This window comes from Mobula hypostoma, chromosome 3 (genome assembly GCF_963921235.1).
Source record: "Mobula hypostoma chromosome 3, sMobHyp1.1, whole genome shotgun sequence".
Classification (NCBI taxonomy): domain Eukaryota; kingdom Metazoa; phylum Chordata; class Chondrichthyes; order Myliobatiformes; family Myliobatidae; genus Mobula; species Mobula hypostoma.
Genome location: NC_086099.1, coordinates 148516477 through 148536685, shown reverse-complemented (window position 1 = coordinate 148536685; position 20209 = coordinate 148516477). Strand labels below are relative to the sequence as shown.

The 20209-nt window shown below is 39.6% G+C and overlaps 1 protein-coding gene across 3 annotated transcripts in view; it reads right to left on the bottom strand.

The window, feature by feature from the left end:
• Positions 1–20209, bottom strand: part of elp2 (elongator acetyltransferase complex subunit 2) — a 128544-nt gene that overhangs the window by 71470 nt on the left and 36865 nt on the right. For all 3 annotated transcript variants that reach the window (XM_063043841.1, XM_063043842.1, XM_063043843.1), the window contains exons 7-10: positions 19807–19873; positions 15912–16055; positions 14333–14428; positions 7250–7350 (exon numbers count right to left, since the gene is read on the bottom strand). In XM_063043841.1, the coding sequence (XP_062899911.1) occupies positions 7250–7350; positions 14333–14428; positions 15912–16055; positions 19807–19873 (408 nt within the window). The remainder of the gene's footprint in view (positions 1–7249; positions 7351–14332; positions 14429–15911; positions 16056–19806; positions 19874–20209) is intronic.

Below are 20209 nucleotides of genomic sequence, written 5' to 3'. Positions count from 1 at the left end.
TTCTTTAATCATCATACTTTCCATAACTACCCTTCTTATTTCCTTTATCTTACACAATTCAATATCCTTTTCCTTAGTGAATACCGAAGAAAAGAAATTGTCCAGAATCTCCCCCATCTCTTTTGGCTCCACACATAGCTGTCCACTCTGATTCTCTAGGGGACCAATTTTATCCTTCACTATCCTTTTGCTATTAATATAACAGTAGAAACCCTTTGGATTTATTTTCACCCTACTTGCTAAAGCAACCTCGTATCTTCTCTTGGCTTTTCTAATTTCTTTCTTAAGATTCTTTTTATATTCTTTATATTCCTCGAGCACCTCATTTACTCCATGCTGCCTATATTTATTGTAGATATCTCTTTTTCCGAACCAAGCTTCCACTATCCCTTGGAAAACCATGGCTCTCTCAAACTTTTAACCTTTCCTTTCAACCTAACAGGAACATAAAGATTCCGTACTCTCAAAATTTCACCTTTAAATGACCTCCATTTCTCTATTACATTCATCTCATAAAACAAATTGTCCCAATCCACTCCTTCTAAATCCTTCCGCATCTCCTCAAAGTTAGCCTTTCTCCAATCAAAAATCTCAACCCTGGGTCCAGATCTATCGTTCTCCATAATTATATTGAAACTAATAGCATTGTGATCACTGGACCCAAAGTGCTCCCCAACACAAACCTCCATCACCTGACCTATCTCATTCCCTAACAGGAGATCCAACACTGCCCCTTATCTCATTGGTACCTCTATGTATTGCTGCAAAAAACTATCCTACACACATTTTACAAACTCCAACCATCCAGCCCTTTGACAGTATGGGCTTCCCAGTCTATGTGTGGAAAATTAAAATCTCCCACAATCACAACCTTGTGCTTACTACAAATATCTGCTATCTCCTTACAAATTTGCTCCTCCAATTCTCTCTCCCCATTTGGTGGTCTATAATACACCCCAAGAGTTACTACACCTTTTCCATTCCTCAATTCCACTTAAATAGCTTCCCTAGATGAGCCCTGTAATCTATCCTGCCACAGTACCGCTGCAATATTTTCTCTGACATGCAATGCAACACTTCCCCCTCTTGTCCCTCAGATTCTATTATACCCGAAGCAATTAAATCCAGGAATATTTAGTTGCCAATCACACCCCTCCTGTAACCATGTTTCACTAATAGCTACCACATCATACTTCCAGGTATCAATCCATGCTTTAAGCTCATCTACCTTTCTTAAAATACTCCTAGCATTAAAATAAATGCACTTAAGAAATTTTCCACCTCTTACTCTCTGTTTATCACTAACGGTGCAAACAACTTTACTATTTTGTTTTTCTTCCTTCTTCCCTACATCTGTTCTTACACTCTGGTTCCCTTCACCCCTCATATCTAGTTTAAATCCACCGGCGCCTCTCTAGCAAACCTACCTGCAAGAACATTTGTCCCCCTCCAGTTCAGATGTAGACCATCCCACCAGAACAGGTCCCACCTTCCCTGGAAAACTGCTCAATTATCTATAAATCTGAAGCCCTCCCTCCTGCACCATGTCTTCAGCCATGTGTTGATCTGTGCTATCTTACTATTCCTAAACCCGCCTGCACATGGCACTGGCAGCAATCCTGAGATTGCTATCCTGGAGGTCCTATCCTTTAACTTGGCACCTAACTCCCTAAACTCATCTTTCAGGACCTCCTCACTCTTCCTACCCACGTCACTGGTCCCTACATGGACACGACATCCGGCTGCTCACCCTCCCTCTTGAGAATACCGAGAACTCGATCTGAGATATCACGGAACTTGGCACCAGGGAGTCAGCAGACCATCCAGGATTCTCAATCTCTTCCACAGAACCTCTTATCTGTCCCCCTAACTATCGAATCCCCTATCACTACTGCTTTCCTCTTTTCCCTCCTTCCTTTCTGAGTTGAGGGTCCCATCGTGGTGCCAGAGACGCAACCACTGCAACTTGTCCCTGGTAGGTCATCCCCATCAACAGTATCCAAAATGATGTACTTATTATTGGTGGGAACGCCACAGGGGTGCTCTGCTCATTCTGTCTATTCCCCTTCCCTCTCCTGACAGTCACCCAGCTACCTGTCTCCTGATTCTTAGGGGTGACTATCTCCCTGTAACTCCTCTCTCTTTCTGCCCCTGCCTCCCGAATGATCTGAAGTTCATCTAGCTCCAGCTCCAGTTCCCTAACTCGGTTTGTCAGGAGCTGCAGCTGGATGCACCTTTCGCAGGTGTAGTTATCAGGGATGATTGTGCTCGCCCTGACTTCCCACAGCCTGCAAACAGAGCAATCAACTGCCCTAACTGCTGCCTGCATTACCTACTCCTAAGGTAATTACATTTATTAAAGGAACTTATCCAACTTTACCTCACTTGGAGCGAAGCTCTTCCTCAGCCTCTGCTCGTCAAAGCCGCTCGAGCCAAAGCCTTCCTACTCTGTCTCCCTCTACTCCGTCGCCTGCTCCGTTACTCTGCTCTCTTTTAAATACTCCCGCTGCCTCATGGTCCGACTTACATGCGCTTGCGCAGTCGTGCCCCGTTCAACTGCCGAAGAAAATGACAAGTATTTTCAACAGAAGAGAGCAAAAACAGTTAGTTTTCCCTCATGGGAGAACTGCAGACAAGCGAAAGAGCTATATTATAATATAAATGACTGGTCATTTAAACCACCAAAGAGCATAGAAACAACTTCTTAGAGTTGTAGATCTCAGGAATTCTCTGGCTCCAAAATATACAATGGATATATTTAAAGTGGAGATAAAAACTTGAAGGATCCAGAGATGAATTGGCATGCAAGAGGAGTTGAAGCTGACACAGATCATATCAAACGGGAGGCAGGCATGAAGGGCCTACTCTTGCTCCATTTTCTCAGTTTCTTTTTTTTTGGTGGGGGGGGAAGGTCTTGTTGTGCAGAAAGCATATCCATGTGCATATTCCTGCTTTTATGATCTGAATAAACATTATGAAAATAAAATTAAGAAAATAAACATTAACTGCTTCTTTCTTCAGAGAAGCTTCCTGGCACTTCTGAATATTTTCAGTGCTGGCAAATTTTAGATCATAATTCCATCTTTGATAATACTTTTAAAAACCATAAACATATTTTTCTTTGTACTCAGTCCACCATTACTTTGGTTAATCTTCATACTCCAGCAGTCGTGGCTTCCCTTCCTCACCAAACTGCTGTCTTTTCCAGTTCTATCTCCGATGGAGTAGAAAACTTCCCATCTTTGTTCTGCAGCATCTCTTTGTGAGGTCACATGTCAATTCCAATCTGTGTGAAGCAGAACTACAGCAATCCCCATGCATGGGTGCGCTTTGCCAACATTAATATTTTAGGATTCTTTTTAAAAATGCATGAAATTCCATTACAGTAAGTACATTTCTAACGAGTTGAGGGGAGATCCGCATGGGCTCTTTGTATGAATTTTTTTTAATTTTTAAAAAATTCCACAATTGCGACCTACTTACAGAAATCTGCTTTGCAAGTGGAAACTGCTAACAACTTGGACTTATTCGATGAACAATTAAAAGTGACAATTTAGAGGTTTTTAAAGCGTGATACATTACAGAAAAAAATGCCAATACAGAGAGAAATGGTCATTAAGTTATGAAGTCCAGAGACTAGGAACAATAAAAGAAAGTTTGATTAAGAAGGAAGTATCTGCTTGCTTTCTATTGCTGAGTATTTTTCAGGCTGTAAATCTGAAACGTACTCAATTAACTTTGGTGCAGAAATAAATAGAAAGTGACAGCAGGGTTAGATGTGAAAAAGCTACTTATTCTCCCAAAACACTCTATACTAAAAGTGATTTTGATGAACTTAACATTCCAACAGCATACCATGGGAAAACACAAACATAAATGGGCAGATTTCAAGCTACCTTGACAAAGGTAATATATAAACATAGCTACTAACAGAAAACAGAGCAAGATTAAAAGGAGCATTGTAAAGAGTGTCAGTCAGCAAAAAATTGTATCCTACAGGGTCCTGTGCAGGGGCATCAAGTATATGTAATCCAAACAGATGAAAAGACTAATGTAATTTAACTGACAATGGCTGGGTTGGCAAGTGTGAGGAGAATATAAAGTCTTTGCAATGGGATATAGACAGGTTGAGAGTGAGGTTATCCATCTTGTTAGGAAGAATAAGAAAGAACTGGAGTGAATCTATAAAATACTGCTCCAGTAAAATATCTGGGCAACCAAATACATGAAACACAAAAGATTTGCACGCCGGAACAGCATGCAATTAGGAAAGGAATATAGAGCATTAAAGCTTTCAAGCAACTTCATAGGGCACTATTGAAACTCACCTGGTGTATTGTGCATTGTTTTGGTCATGCCATCGTCTTCCTGCTGAACCACATCTACGCCCACCTGGACAAGCCAGCGAACACTGTGAGGGTCATGTTTTTTGACTTCTCCAGTGCGTTCAACACCATCCGCCCTGCTCTGCTGGGGGAGAAGCTGACAGCGATGCAAGTGGATGCTTCCCTTGTATCATGGATTCTTGATTACCTGACTGGCAGACCACAGTACGTGTGCTTGCAACACTGTGTGTCCAACAGAGTGATCAGCAGCACTGGGGCTCCACAGGGGACTGTCTTGTCTCCCTTTCTCTTCACCATTTACACCTCGGACTTCAACTACTGCACAGAGTCTTGTCATCTTCAGAAGTTTTCAGATGACTCTGCCATAGTTGAGATGAGGCTGAGTACCGGGCTACGGTAGGAAACTTTGTCACATGGTGTGAGCAGAATTATCTGCAGTTTAATATGAAAAAGACTAAGGAGCTAGTGGTAGACCTGAGGAGAGCTAAGGTACTGGTGACCCCTGTTTCCATCCAGGGGGTCAGTGTGGACATGGTGGAGGATTACAAATACCTGGGGATACGAATTGACAATAAACTGGACTGGTCAAAGAACACTGAGGCTGTCTACAAGAAGGGTCAGAGCCATCTCTATTTCCTGAGGAGACTGAGGTCCTTTAACATCTGCCGGACGATGCTGAGGATGTTCTACGAGTCTGTGGTGGCCAGTGCTATCATGTTTGCTGTTGTGTGCTGGGGCAGCAGGCTGAGGGTGGCAGACACCAACAGCATCAACAAATTCATTCGTAAGGCCAGTGATGTTGTGGGGATGGAACTGGACTCTCTCACAGTGGTATCTGAAAAGAGGATGCTATCTAAGTTGCATGCCATCTTGGTCAATTCTCCCATTCACTACATAATGTACTGGGTGGGCACAGGAGTACATTCAGCCAGAGACTCATTCCTCCGAGATGCAGCACAGAGCGTCATAGGAAGTCATTCCTGCCTGTGGCCATCAAACTTTACAACTCCTCCCTTGGAGGGTCAGACACCCTGAGCCAATAGGCTGGTCCTGGACTTATTTCATAATTTACTGGCATAATTTACATATTACTATTTAACTATTTATGGTTCTATTACTAATTATTATTTATGGAGCAACTGCAACGAAAACCAAATTCCCCTGGGATTAATAAAGTATGACTATGACTATTTAAGGAAGAATGAGCTTGCACTGAAGGCACAGTAGAGAAGGTTCACCAGATAAATTCCTGGGATAAAGGGCTTGACACATGAAGGAAGGTTGCCCCTATATTCATTGATGTATTTGGAGAGGCACTGACAGGGCAGACGTTGAGATGTTTCCCCACAGTAGAAGCATAGTTTCAGAATAAGTGGACTTCATTTAAGACAGACATACAGTGGAATGTCTTCCTTCAAAGTGTCAGGGACCTTTGAAACTTTCTATCCCAAAGAGCTGTCAGGACAGTCATGAATGTATTCAAGGCAGAGATTAACAGACATTTAACATACAGGTGAGTCAAGAGGGATAAGGAAAGAATTGGAGAATGATATGTTGTCTAAAAGAAATAACCTAGAATTCTTATAAATTATATCTGAAAACTGGAAAGGTGAGAATCATTAAGATTCAGGAAGTACATAGAATATCCTGTATAACTATAGGAAGCAGTTGAAGAATGGAACATCTAAGCAATGGTGAAGTATCAGATGTGGGAAATCTTACAGTACTTTGGTCAAATTTTCATTTGAATGGCAGTATTTGACTTTACAGTCCAAAGCACAGGAAGATATAACAGCTTTATAAGGTTGGAGTATCATAGAGCCACCACAATAATATATTAACTTTATTAACATTAACAAGAACTTGAAAGGTCAAGAAATTATCCAGCTGAAGTACTAAAATCATTAAAATGAGTAAAAAGGGATACATATAGAGAAACCATGCCCTCTGATGGCTGGATCAAGAATAAGAGGCCACAGTGAACCATTAGCACTTTTTCCAACAACAGGTCCAAGAAATTTGTAATACTCACCCCCCCCCCCAAGTAGCTGTGAGCATTACCATAAATAGAATTATCATGGTTGAGGTGGAATGAGATCCGTTAGGCAATGGTTAAGGACAGTAAATGTAATTTAGGTGTCATCATTCACAATCTACTTGAGTGTCAAGTAAAATTGAGAAGCTGACATACCCATTTTCATGTTCTTGCTTCCAAAAGGTGAATTTTAGTTTAGAATAGAGCTATACATTTCTAAATTAATAATACTTCAGCATGCGTAATCAAAGTGGAAAATTCTTCATGAAGGGGAAACACCCTCCCACCCAACTTTTCTGCCCCAGGGCATGCTGGACCTGGAATCTTCTGTTACTTAACAATTGGAAGCCTCCCTTGTGGCAAAAGCCAACTCCAACCAAGCTGTCCAGAGTTCATTAAAAATAATTTGCATGCTCGTTTAAGCATAGAGCAAAACCACACTCTTGCTTTATTAACTCTCAGAGATCCATTCCGTTGCCCTGGGCATCAGGGAGTACCTGTGGTAGATAAATAGCTCAAAAGACAACTGATGTATTGTTTCTTTCACTGACCCACCATTTACACGCACTTCTCCTCCAGCAAAGGGGGAAAAATAAGGATACATGAAAACCCCAGATCCACAAAAAGCCCATTGATCTTGAGAATGACACTCCAAGGAATAAATGAGACAAGCAACAGCTGCTCCAATACACTGCGTTTTCCAAACATGAACGGGTTTAACAAAAAACATTATTTTTTAAAATCAGAAATAACAATTGATCTTCAATTAGTTGTGGTCAATTTTTAATTGTTTTTATAAAATCTCACAACTTGCTGTCAATGAACTAAGGAAAACAGCATTAAAATATAATTGATCAGAAAAACTCACCTGTTCTAGCCACACACCGGATTCTTCATCTGAAGTCCAAAGGATCATTGTTTTATCCATTGATGCTGATAACAAGGATAAGGGCTGTTCAAGTCTGCTATCTAGAGGAGAAACAAGTGCAGAAACAATCAAGTCCTTCAAGTCAGGCTGTACTGAATGATCATATAGAAATAGTTGCATTTCACTACATAACACTTGAGCTCAAGAATTAACAGAGCATTTTTTAAAAAACTGATAACCAACTAAATTAAAAATTTTCACTCTAAAAGCACTTAAAACAACAAACTCAAATAAATTATCAAGAAAAATTAGTTATGCAGTTTTGAGTTTCTGATCCTCAGGTTATCACAAAGATTAATATGTAACTCTTAGCCCCATCATTTGCATTTAGAAACAACAACTTCAAAGTCTTGGCCTAATTAGATTAAGCCTTCAGATACAGTCAACAGGTAGGCTCATAGAGCATCCAGACACCTACCCACACTCAATCCCATTCTCATCACAATAAACATTTCCCTTGCCAACTTGACAGGATGAATTGAATTAGCCCTCTGGATGTTGCATCCATGTTACAAAGCCAATCACACTGATCCACAATGCCTCTGGTCTTTGACAGGCCATTACTGTCAAAAGTTTTTTTTAGGTATACTGTACACAAACCAGGAAATAGCTCCAAGTAGACTTAGGTAATGAAAGAATAAGCTTAATTAAAGTATCTTAAGCAACCAGAAATTAATTAAAAATAGAGAAATGCATAGGAAAAATAAGCAAACCACTTATTTGTATTTAATGAAAACTGGTGACTATTTAAAATGGGTTACACCAATAACAGTACTTGTGCATCTGACAATACACGCGACTTTCACGCTGCCATTGACTTTATATTCCACGGTATTCTTTAGTTATTTTAAAATTTTATAGCTAAAATCTTTTGAAAACATTTTTGAGATCACTGATTAAAACTTGGATTAAATATATGGTAAGTACAGAAAGGGCATAATTCCATTTTCTTCCAGATTAAACAATCTTGGTTAGAGTAGATCAAAAGCTGCCATATAAGAAAATCATAACCATTACTTAATAAAGCAAAATACTGTAGATGCTAGAAATCTGAAATAAAAGCAGAAAATGCTCAAGATATTCAGTAAGTCAGGAAACATCTGTAGTGAACAAAGCAAGAGTTGATTTTTCACCTTTGAACTGAAAACCTCTGTGAGCGTACACAAAATTTGTTGTGAATACTTTTCATATCTCACAACCAGAAACTCTTTCTGAAGCTGGCCATACACTACAAAACATGTATTCGTTTAACAGTGGCGGTACATTATTGTCCCATTTATTTTCTTTTGCTGGTTCATTAATGATGTACACCAGGAAAGATTTCATAACCTAGTCTTAAAGTGGCCAATGATATTCATAAATGCTCTTCATTTAGAAAGTATGCTAAAAGCAGTAAATGTAAAATACTGCAGGACAACCTAATAAAAAATGTATTAGCTTCTAAGCCCCACTTTATAAATAGAACCTCCAACACATCAAACATTTATGACTACACAAAAGCACATAAGTAAACCAGCTCAGGCTGTACTTTTAGCATTTTGTTCACATTACAGCAGACATGCACTTCATGTTAATTATAGATAACCAGTATTCTGAAAAGTTTAACAAACTTTAATGGAGAAAAACACTGGGAGGTAATAATAAATGATGGCAACAAAACTAATACTTTATTTAGTACAAAGATGAATTGCAGCGATTGAACAAAGAGAATTGCATGGAGCACATCAATACAGGTGTGCGCCGCTTAACGTCCATTCGGACAACGTCCAATCGCATATACGTCTGTAGTCCCGATCGGAGAACGTGACATAGCGGACGTAACCAATCTTGTGTATCGTGTGTCTCGAGTGTAGTAGCGTTATCTCTGTTTAATTTTCTTTCAAAAATATTACCATAAAGTGCATCGTGGCTTCCAAACGCAGGTTATTCGACTCGAAACACTTCCAGTGGAACAGAGGAAGTTGAGAACAGTGATGTGGATGATCTTGATCATCTTTGATAAATTGTGTGTGATATAGGGTAATAAAATGTTTACATTAAAGTTTAAAAAGTGAAAAAAATTAAAAAGGTTAAAACGAAATAAAAAATTATAGTGTACAGTATACAGTTTTAGTGTAAGTTCTTGGCTATATAGTCAATACAGGTACACCACTGTACTCCATATAGGTTTGCTAAGTATATAATATGGTGGTCGCACAACATCTAAATCACATAACGTCCGATTTCACAGAACTTATCATGGACGTTAAGTGACACATACCTGTACTAAAGTACACATAACCAATTCAAATACATCAGATTCTGGTTAATTGGGTAATCGGTTAATCGGGGCTACTGCTTTTATAGGAAAAACTCTTAAAGAAGAAAAATTAATCGATAAAATACCGATTCCCTTTGTTTACTTCAGACACTATGCTGCTTAGCTGGAGGAGACTGTTGCTCAACAGTTTCTAACTAGCATCAATCGTGCACTTGTGCGGCTGTTAGACACTACACTGTGCTTCATTTGAGTTTATAAATAGCATCAGTGTGTGTGTTTGTTGTCAAAAAGCTGTGATTTTTGCACTGACTGTTGGCAAGAAATAAGCAGTAAACCAAATCAGTACTGTTTTGCTCACTGTGGTTCTAAGCATCCTGGCTTGTAGATGTCAGAAATGGCCAGGATTGAAACTGAAGCGATTTTACTTCAATCAACAAGTTAGGTACTTCGAAGGTACTGACAATCATCTTGAATATTACAATTAAAATGAAGATTTGGAGGATGCAATCGTGGATTTAAAATCTGGCTGAATAGTGTCATAACAATAACTTTCACTCAATATTAGCAAGACCAAGGAGATAATTATTGACTTTAGGAGGAGGAAACTGGAAGTTCGTGAGCCAGTCCTCATTGGGGGTTTGTAGGTGGAGAGGGTCAGCAACTTTAAATTCCTCGGTATTATCATTTCAGAGGATCCATTCTGGGTCCAGTATCTAAGTACCATTACAAAGAAAGCACAGCAACGTCTCTACTTCCTTAGGAGTTTGCACTGTTTCAGCATGATATTTAAAACTTTGAAAAATTTCTATAGACGTGAGTGATGGAGAATATATTGACTGGTTGCACACTGATATGAAAACACCAATGCTCTTAGACAGAAAAGCCTACAGTATGTAGTCGATACAGCCCAGACGATCTGCACTGAGCACATCTACACAGAGGGCTGTTGCAGAAAAATAGCATCCATCAAGGACCCCCCCGCCCCCAACAATGCTCACTTCTTGTTGCTGCCATAAGGTAGATGGTACATGTGCCTCAGGACCCACACCACCAGGTTCAGGAACAGTTATTACCCCTCAGCCATCAGGCTCTTGAACTAGAGGAGCTAACTTCATGGAAATTCACTTGCCCTATCACTGAACTGCTCCTACTGAAATGGACTCACTTTCAAGGACACTCCATCTCATGTTCTCAATATTAATTGGTTATTTATTTGTTACTATTATTATTATTTCTTTTATTTCTGTTTCTCTATGTATTTGCAGTTTGTTGTTTGTTTTTGCACACTGGTTGTTGTCTGCATTGTGGGTGTGGTTTTTCAATGTTTCTGTTATTTTTCTTGTAATTTACTGTGATTGACCACAAGAAAAATCTCAGGGTTGTATATGACGACATATATGTACTTAAATAATAAATTTACTTTGAAAGGATTGTATGCAGGTAGTCCATTATCTGCACTAGGGTGTCTGCACTGATTTTGTTCATTAGCACTCAAAAGAAAGCGATGTGGATGAATTACTCCATCAATAAGTATTAGGAATTAATACACCATTTTATAGTACTGTAGTAGTATTGGTAGTGTTCTAATTTTCTCTGCATTTCATTTAAATACATAATTTGCTGCTCAGTTTGTCTTTTTCATACCTTTTTATCTACTTTTGTGAAACTTCAGCTAATTAGGGTTGCCACCAAAACATACTAGTCCCAATGTGTCCCAATTAACCAGAATCCACTGCATCTTTTCCCAGTCATTTAGTATCCACATTCAGCACATTGCATCACAACACTGATATGCAGTAATCAGCGTTCCTGCTTTTAATTAGAAATTACTGTTTCATGATTATGTGAATATATAGATCAACTTTATGTCAATTTTAAAACTATTCTTCTACAATCATAACAAGAAACTGAGGTCCCAGAACATACCTTGTCATTTCCTTAAAAATGCAATGTGGATTGATTTTTGAGCCACACAAGACTAAAATAACCAATTTGGAGAGTGTGTTTCATGCCAGCTCAGACCTAGCACTTCCCTTTGATTTAGAAGGCTACTGGCACACTCTGGAGAATTTTACCAAGGCTCAAAATAAATAAATAATGAGTACATGCTGCATAAATATAGCTTTTATAAACTTGAATTTAGACTCAAGTGATGATCTAGTCATGACATTTAACATACTAAAGGGCTTTAAAGGAAGGTATACAGTGAAAGCATTCCATTCTGTGGGGTGAATTCAGAACAAAAGAGCACAACCTTCAACATGGATGCAGGCAATGCAGGAATTAAATCTGGAAGCACCTACTCATTCAAAATAGATTGGAAATTTGGAAATCATTCCGACAGGTTGTTAATTCTAGTACAACTAAAATTTTCAACATTCAGTCAATAGGCTAGTATATGGAATATGAATCCAAGGCAAGTAAATTGGATCTGACGTCTAAACAAATCCTTTCCACCCACAGATGCCACTCAACTTGCTGAGTTTCTTCAGATTGTTTGTTGTTCCAGATTCCTACATCTGCAGTTTCCTGTATCTCCAGGACATATGTCCATGTCTTCATCTGAGGTGTCAACTCCAAATTCCTTGCCAAACCTCTTTTTCTCTTTCATTTAAAAACCTACTTATTTGATCAAGCTTTTGATCATCTGACCTATTAACTTATGATTTTAGTGACAAGGTTCACCTCAGTGACAACTTCCCATGAAGTCTGAGAATTACAAAGTGGAGCTTTGCTTGAACATACTATAGGATACCGACCTGGACACTCTGCAAAGATCTGTCACCATTCTAAGCAGTTAAAAGATGTGTGTCAGAAAATGGATCAATTAGCACTGATTTTTAACATGCTAAATCCTGCAAATACTCTTTATAGCTCATAGTACAACCATTTACAAGCGTATTGGTGCCCATCAGGAGACTGAACTTCCTGGCATAATAATGCTGGAGCCCCCGACATTTTCCAGTCATCAAATGTGCACCCAATGGTATCACCATTCATGCATTCCCATTTTACTCTTTCAGACATCAGATGGAGCCCAAAGGCATTGCCTACAATAATAGGAAACAGTCTCAGAGCTTGTTACTGTTTTTGATTTAAAAGCAGAAGCTATTGACATCAGGAAACCTGACTGGGCATCCTCAGAAGTAATTGCAGGCTGCACGACCTTCAGATTCCAGAGAGTGTGTCACCACCAGAGGGCTTTCTCCAGTATTCAGCTTCTAAGATATCAGTGGGCTCCCTGTGGTGACAATGCTGAGAGAACACACCACTGCAATGAGTGGGCACTATCATGGCAAACCACAGGTGCATTTATCAAAGTAATTTCAAATTTCTATCTTTAACTTCACATATATGTGATGCCATGAGTTGTTGGCCAGTTTAGCTTGGTGTAACATCTGAGGCCTGGCAGGTAACTGACAAGGTAACTATAGTTATGAAGGGAGGTAGAACACGCTCAGTGAAATACAGATCTGCCAATTCAACTTTAGTAGCTTATGAAATGATGGAATCAACATCAAAAAGGAAACAAAAATTTAAAAAAACAAAAGAGTCAAGTTCATTCAAAAGGGTAAGTCAACATTGCCAACTCCTTAAAAAGATAACAGAGTACAGACTATAGTAATATTGAGGATGCAATTCCTTTTGAATTCTAGAAAGATTTTGGTAGGTACCACATAATAGATTAATAGACCACTAACAGAACCATGACTCTGAAAATCTTTCTGCATGCCATTACTGTTATCAATGTTCACCAAGTCAACACCACCCAATACAAGGATCTATGACCCTGGTGGATAGACACCCAAGATACGATTCTGAACTCTAACAATTAGATTTCAGGGTCAAAGGCACCACTTTTACTCTATTTTTATATTCTGCCACTAAATCTTCAGTTGACGAAGTTGTACTTTTAAGTAACATACTAATCTCAAAATAGCTACAATTTTAGATATATTGCCAGTATAATTAAAAACTGAAAAAGAGCAGGAATAGTGTTATGACAGTTATCCATTTTGTGAGCAAATGTGTTCAAATTTTACACCTTATTCCATACAAAACTAAATTGAAGAAGTCAGGATTTGGCTGAGTTCTAATTATCATGAACCCTGATGAAGGTAAGAAAGGAAGAGATAATAGATACACAAGAGACTTCAAATGCTGGAATCTGGAGTGAAAATGAGCTGCTGGAATAAAATCAGTGGGTTAGGGAACAGACATGGAAGGGAAATGGACAACTCATGTTTGGGTCAAGACCCTAGAGAGATAGGAAAAGAGGATATTAGCCTCCCCACAGTTTTACTTTCATCCTTCATCCCAACAAGTATAAGATTACTACATGAATAAGAATAAAGAATTATTTGGCAGATATCAGCATCATTTCGCACATTGAGTGGTAAAAGCAATCAAAACCTGTAGTAATTCAGTAAATTGATTTTTTCCACAATATTGATTGAGTAGCAAGGAGGTTGGCAAAGTTATTATCATTTACAATGTTTCAATAAAATAACACAGAATTCCAGACTACCACTAATAAATGCTACTTATTCATACATAAATTCCTATAAATTCTGGGTAGAATAATGGAATACTATTAATATGGACTGAATTTGCAAGGAACTCTGGTTTGTTTGTTTTACGTCAAAATTATCATGGTTAATTAGTTGAAGTCTATGTTACAATAATAGTGGAACTTTACAATACATTTTTTAGATACACTCAAATAAAAACCTAATTATGTTAACAGCATTGTGAAATCATACCTTTGTAAATCGGAGGATGCCAATGTAGTCCATAAACCCAATTTTCATGGCCAGACAACACTGTTTCTAGTGTTACTGCATAAGTCACCTCTTCCTCTAAAGGAAAACAGAAGTGACTGTAAAATAAGCAATCTTAATAATTCAGTTGAAGAAAGCAATGATGATCATTTCATCTGCCAATAGTTTTAGGAGTTGAATCAGTCTAAAACAATTTTCATTTATAAAATGTCTCACTTAATCAAAACATGAGTCAGCATGAGAGGAGAGTTAGCAAACAAAACTAATTCATAAATACATATGGATATATTAGGACTATCTAGGCAATAAATAAACAAATGAGGATATTAATAAAAGACAGGTTGAAATATTTACTGATGCAAGTGATGGTACAGAGGAGTAAATGGGTCATCTTAATAATAGCATTAAGTTATACTATATACAAATTAGAACCAGTAGAATATATTCCTAAAGGATGAAGGAATCTATATATAAATATATATTTATGGAGGACTGTTGCTCTATTGTTTAAGAAAGGCTCCAAGATTAAGTTGGGAAGTTAAAGGCCAGTGAGTGACATCAATTGTAAATTATTGGAAGGTATGATAAGGGACAAGATATATAAGTACTTAGGTAGAAAGAGCCTGTTTAGGGGTAGTCAACATGGCTTTGTGTGTGGCAGGTCATGTCTGAACAATCTTAATAGTTTTTCAAATAAGTTACCAAGAAGGGTGATGAACAGAAGGGGGTGGACATTTTCTACATGGACTTTAGCAAGCCCTTTAACAAAGACCTGCATGGATTAAATCACCTGCCATTCAGAATGAAGTAGCCAATTGGATTCAACACTGGCTTAGCTAGAGAAGCCAGAGAGTGGTAATAAATGGTTGCCTCTCTGAATGGAGGCTTATAACTAGCAGTGTTCCACAGGGATCAGTGCTGGATCTGTTGCTGCTCGATGACTTTGAGAATAATATGATAAACTATATTAGCAAATTTGCAGATGATACCAAGATTGTGGGTATAGTGGACAATGAGAAAAACTATCAAAGCTTGTAGCATGATCTGGACCAGCTGGGAAAACTGGCTGAAAAATGGCACATGGCATGCAGACAAGTGTGAGGGATTGCATATTGGGAGGATAAATCATGGTAAGACATACACCGTCAATGGTGGTGCACTGAGGCATGTGGAAGAACAAAAGGACTTAGGAATACAGATTCATAATTCCTTGAAAGTGGCATTGCAGCTACTGTAAATAGACTCATAAAGACAGCATTTGGCACATAGGCCTTCATATATCAGGGCACTGCGTACAGGAGCATGGATGTTATATTGAAGTTGTATAAGACATTCGCGAGGCAAAAATTAGAGTATTGTGAGCAGTTCACTGATTTTACTAAAGGTGGCTCACCCTACAAAGGCACATTGAACCAACAACAGCAGCTTTGGGATCTGCATGTGAAACACACACACAAGCTATACCGCCAAACTTCACATTGAGTGCTTATCCTTTTACCATCACTACTACCCTGAAGTCTGAACTATTAGCTTTACGTGTCTACCAACTTTTAATACTTACGATTACTCTGGACACTAAACATATCTTCCTTCAATTTAATTATCTCGTTGTCAGAATCTTTGGAAGTAGATACTATTCTAATGAATATTCTCCAAATGCGAATCAAGCAGTCCTGTGAGCAGCTTGCTAATAAGAGGCTTCCATCTATTAGGTACAAAACAAATATAACTCATAGTCAGTTATGAATCTTTTAGTATATTTAAAGATAACACAAATGTCATATTACTCTATTAGAACGTGACATTTAATTCAGCAGCTTAAGTAAATGATGTTGAATAAAATATTACAAATAATAAAAGTAAAATACACTGGAAACACTAAGCCACCAGGAAAGCATCTGTGGAAAGAGAAACAGAGTTAATACTTGAGAACTGTTCTGATGACAGACTTGTCATGAAAATATGCATCTGTTTTCCCTCCTATGGATGCAGCTTGTCCTGCTTAAAGTTTGAAGCATTTTGTGCTTTAATATTTCCAGCACCTGAACTTTTTCATCTCAAAGATGTTCAAAAGGGACAGGGCGGGAAGTAAAAGAGGTGTCATTGCTAATCAATATAGCATTGCAGCTGCAAAACGGGAGGGAGTCATGGAGGGATTGTTCACTGAGTCAGTGTGAGTGGAAGTCAGAAACGGGAAGAGTGCAATCACTCTATTGGGAGTATTCTATAGACCCGCCAACAGCAACAGAGAGATCAAAAGGCAGATTTTGGCAAGGCACAAAAATAACAGGTCATCATCATGAGTGATTTCAAGTTCCCTAATATTGATCAGCAGCTCCTTAGTACAAAATGTTCAGATGGGGGAGATTTTGTAAGGTATGTCCAGGAAGGATTCCTGACACAATATGTGGACAGGCTAACTAGGGGAGAGGCCATACTGGATCTAGTACTAGGCAATGAAACTAATCAGCTGATATCTCTTGGTGGGTGAGCATTTTGGAGGCAGTGACCGCAACTCCCTGATCTTTACTATAGTCTTGGACAAGTTTAGGAGCAGACACTATGGTTAAAAAAAATAATTGGGGAAAACAAATTATGATGCTATGAGGCAAGGACTTAAGACCGTCAATTGGGAACACATGTTCTCAGAGAAATGCACATTGTTCAGGGAGTAGTTACATGGGATTCTGGATAGACTTGTCCATTAGTGGCAGAGAAAGGATGCTAGAATGAAGGAACCATGGCTGACAAGAGAAGTGGAAAATCTAATCAAAGGAAAGAAGGACCACAGTCAAGATTAAGAATGGGACAAGTCTCTTGAGAGTTGTATGGTACAGGAAGGAGCTTAAAAGGAAACTTAGGAGAGCTAGAAGAGGACACAAGAAGACCTCGGCGAGTAAGGCTTAAGGAAAACCCCAAGCCATTCTGCACTTCTGGAGGATGACTTAAGTGAGCGTAGGACCAATCAGGAATAAAAGAAAAAACATGTGCCTGGAGTCGGAGGAATAGGAAAGGCCCTTAACAACTACTTTGCTTCAGTATTCACTGGTGAGAAGGACAGTGATGAATGTGAGGTCAGTGAAAAACAGGCTGATATGCTGGAACATGTCAACATTAAGAAAGAGGATGTGCTGGAACTTTTGAAAAAACATTAAGATAGGTAAGTCCCCAGGGCCGAACAGAATATAGCCCAGGTTACTATGGAGAGCGAGGCAACAGATTGTTGCTCCTTTAGCAATTATCTTTGTATCCTCATTGGATACTGGAATAGTGCCAGGGGATTGGAGAGTGGCAAACGTTATTCCTTTGTTCAAGAAAGTAATGGGGATAATCCTGGGAACTATAAACTAGTGAGTCTTACATCAGTAGTGGGCAAATTACTGAAGAGGATTCTTAGAGAAAGGATTTATGAGCATTTGGAAAAGCATGGGTGGTTATAGGGCTAGTTAGCATGGCTTTGAGAGGGGCAGATTGTGTCTCTCGAGCCTGACTGACTTTTTTGAGGAATTAATATAACAAATTGATGGAGATAGAGTGGTGGATGTAGTGTATATGGATTTTAGCAAAGCATTCAACAAAGTTCCTCATGGTGGGCTCCAGAAAGTCAGGAGGCACGAAATCCAGGGAAGCTACAGAGATTCAGAATTGACTTGCCCACTGAAAACAGAGATTGGTAGTAGATGGAGCACATCCTGACTGTTATGGGAGTCCTACTTGTGACGATGTTTATAAATGACTTGGATGATGAAGTGGAAGGGTGGGTTAGTAAGTTTGCAGATAACAGAAAGGCTGGTGGTATTGTGGATAGTGTAGAAGGTTGTCATAGGTTACAATGGAACACTGATAGAATGCAGAGCTGGACTGAGAAGTGGCAGATGGAGTTCAGTCCAGAAAAATATGAAATGATACACTTTGAAAGGTCGACTTGAAGACAGATTACCAGGTTAACGGGCAGGATTATTGGCAGTGTGGAAGAACAGAAGGATCTTGGGGTCCATGTCCACAGATCCCTCAAAGTTGCTAAGCAAGTTGATAGGGTGCTTAAGAAGGATGAAAGGTGACTTGACAGAGCTGCTTAAGATGATAAAAGGCAGATAGTGGATTGCCAGAGATTTGTTCCAATGGCAGAAATGACTAATACGAGAGGGCATAATTTTAAGATAATGCAGGAAAATATGGGGGGGGGGGGGTCAAATGAAAGGTCTTTTTTTGCACAAAGAATGCCCTGCCTGTCATAAGGTGGTGGCTGGGTACAGACCCAAGTGCAAGACACAGACACTGAAGTACTAGGGACAGGACTACAGGGTGAGGGCTAGGACATGGACACGAAAACCGGTAACCCGGAACAGGACTAGACAAGAGAGCTAGGAGCCTGGGCTTGGGCTCCGAGCCAGAGACCGGACAAGGACCTAGAACCTGGGTCTTGCCTCTGGCTCGTACCCCAGAACTAGGCAAGGACGTGACTTGGCTGGCAGGCAGGACAAGGCTGGAATCCTCTGGCTCGAGGCGAGGCTGGAGACCGGAGACTTGAGACTAGAGGCCCAAGGCGAGGCTTGGCTAGAGGCCTGAGGCGAGGCTTGGCTAGAGGCTTGGGGTCTTGAAGTTCCTCCTGGGCAGGGCGCCGTACTCCTGGGCAGGGTGCGGATCTCCACCCAACAGAGGCAAGGAACAGGAAGGGACAGAACCAACTGCAGGGTAACAGCAATCTGGCCTGACTTACGCGACGGAGGCAAGGGACAGGGAGGGAGGTAGGTACAGGGTGGCTCCAGGACAAGACTGCAGGCGAGACGAGGCGAGAGTTACCAGCAAGACAAGCCAAGGCCTCGGGCAATGCAAGGAGAGACAAGAACTTCAGGCGAGGCAAGAGTTACCGGCAAGACAAGGCAGGGCTTCAGGCGAGGAAACAGAAGGCAGGGGAAGGGATACGAGGAGTAAGGACAAGAACAATCCAGCAGCCACACCCTGGTCTCTGAAGGTATTTATGCAGCCAGCCCCAACAAGAATCAGCTGCCTAAATTAGTGCTCTACAGGAACAGAAACAGGGTAGACAGGAAAACCTGGAGCACGGGTTGATGGACCCGACCGTGAACCGGAATGCGGACTTCACGGACCGGACCATGACACTGCCAGGAGAGGTGGTAGAGGCAGATACATTAGGAATATTTAAGAAGCTCTTAGATAAGCACATGGATGAAGGAAAAATGAAGGGCTATGTGGGAGGGAACGGTTAGATTGACCTTGGAGTAGATTAAAGGGTTAGATTGACCTTGAAGTAGGTTACAGGCACAGCACAAAATTGAGGGCCATATGGCCTGCACTGTGCTGTTCTGTTTCATGTTCTTTTTCAAATTTAAAATAAATAATGTAACAGTTTGATTGGCAATTGGTTATAATCACAATTTATTTAAATCTAAGTTGAAGACATATCACAATCCTAGTCAACCAAAGTTCCTTACCACATAAAGCCCATTCAACTCCTCGAATCCAGTCTTCATGGCCCACAAGTGAATGAATTTTCTGAAACTGTTAAAAAAAGATTATCCCACCTGATCAGTGCATGGTTGACAAGTTATTTTCCCCAATGAACCAACATCTATTCCTTTCTTTAGACAAATCAAAATATTCTCACATCACTGAAGGATGAACTTTCTACACAAACTTAAATCGAAAATACAGAATGCCTTCTACAAAATGTTAACAATATACACTTATTTTCCTATTTTGGCAGTGTAAAGTTTAGTCTAAGAATTTAATAATTTAATGCACTCACTTCCTGCTTTTTCTAGTCTTAACAGGGAACAGGGAAATCTGAAGATTCTCTGCCCTGCATGTCACCAAATTCCTTCTCCTCTGTCCTGA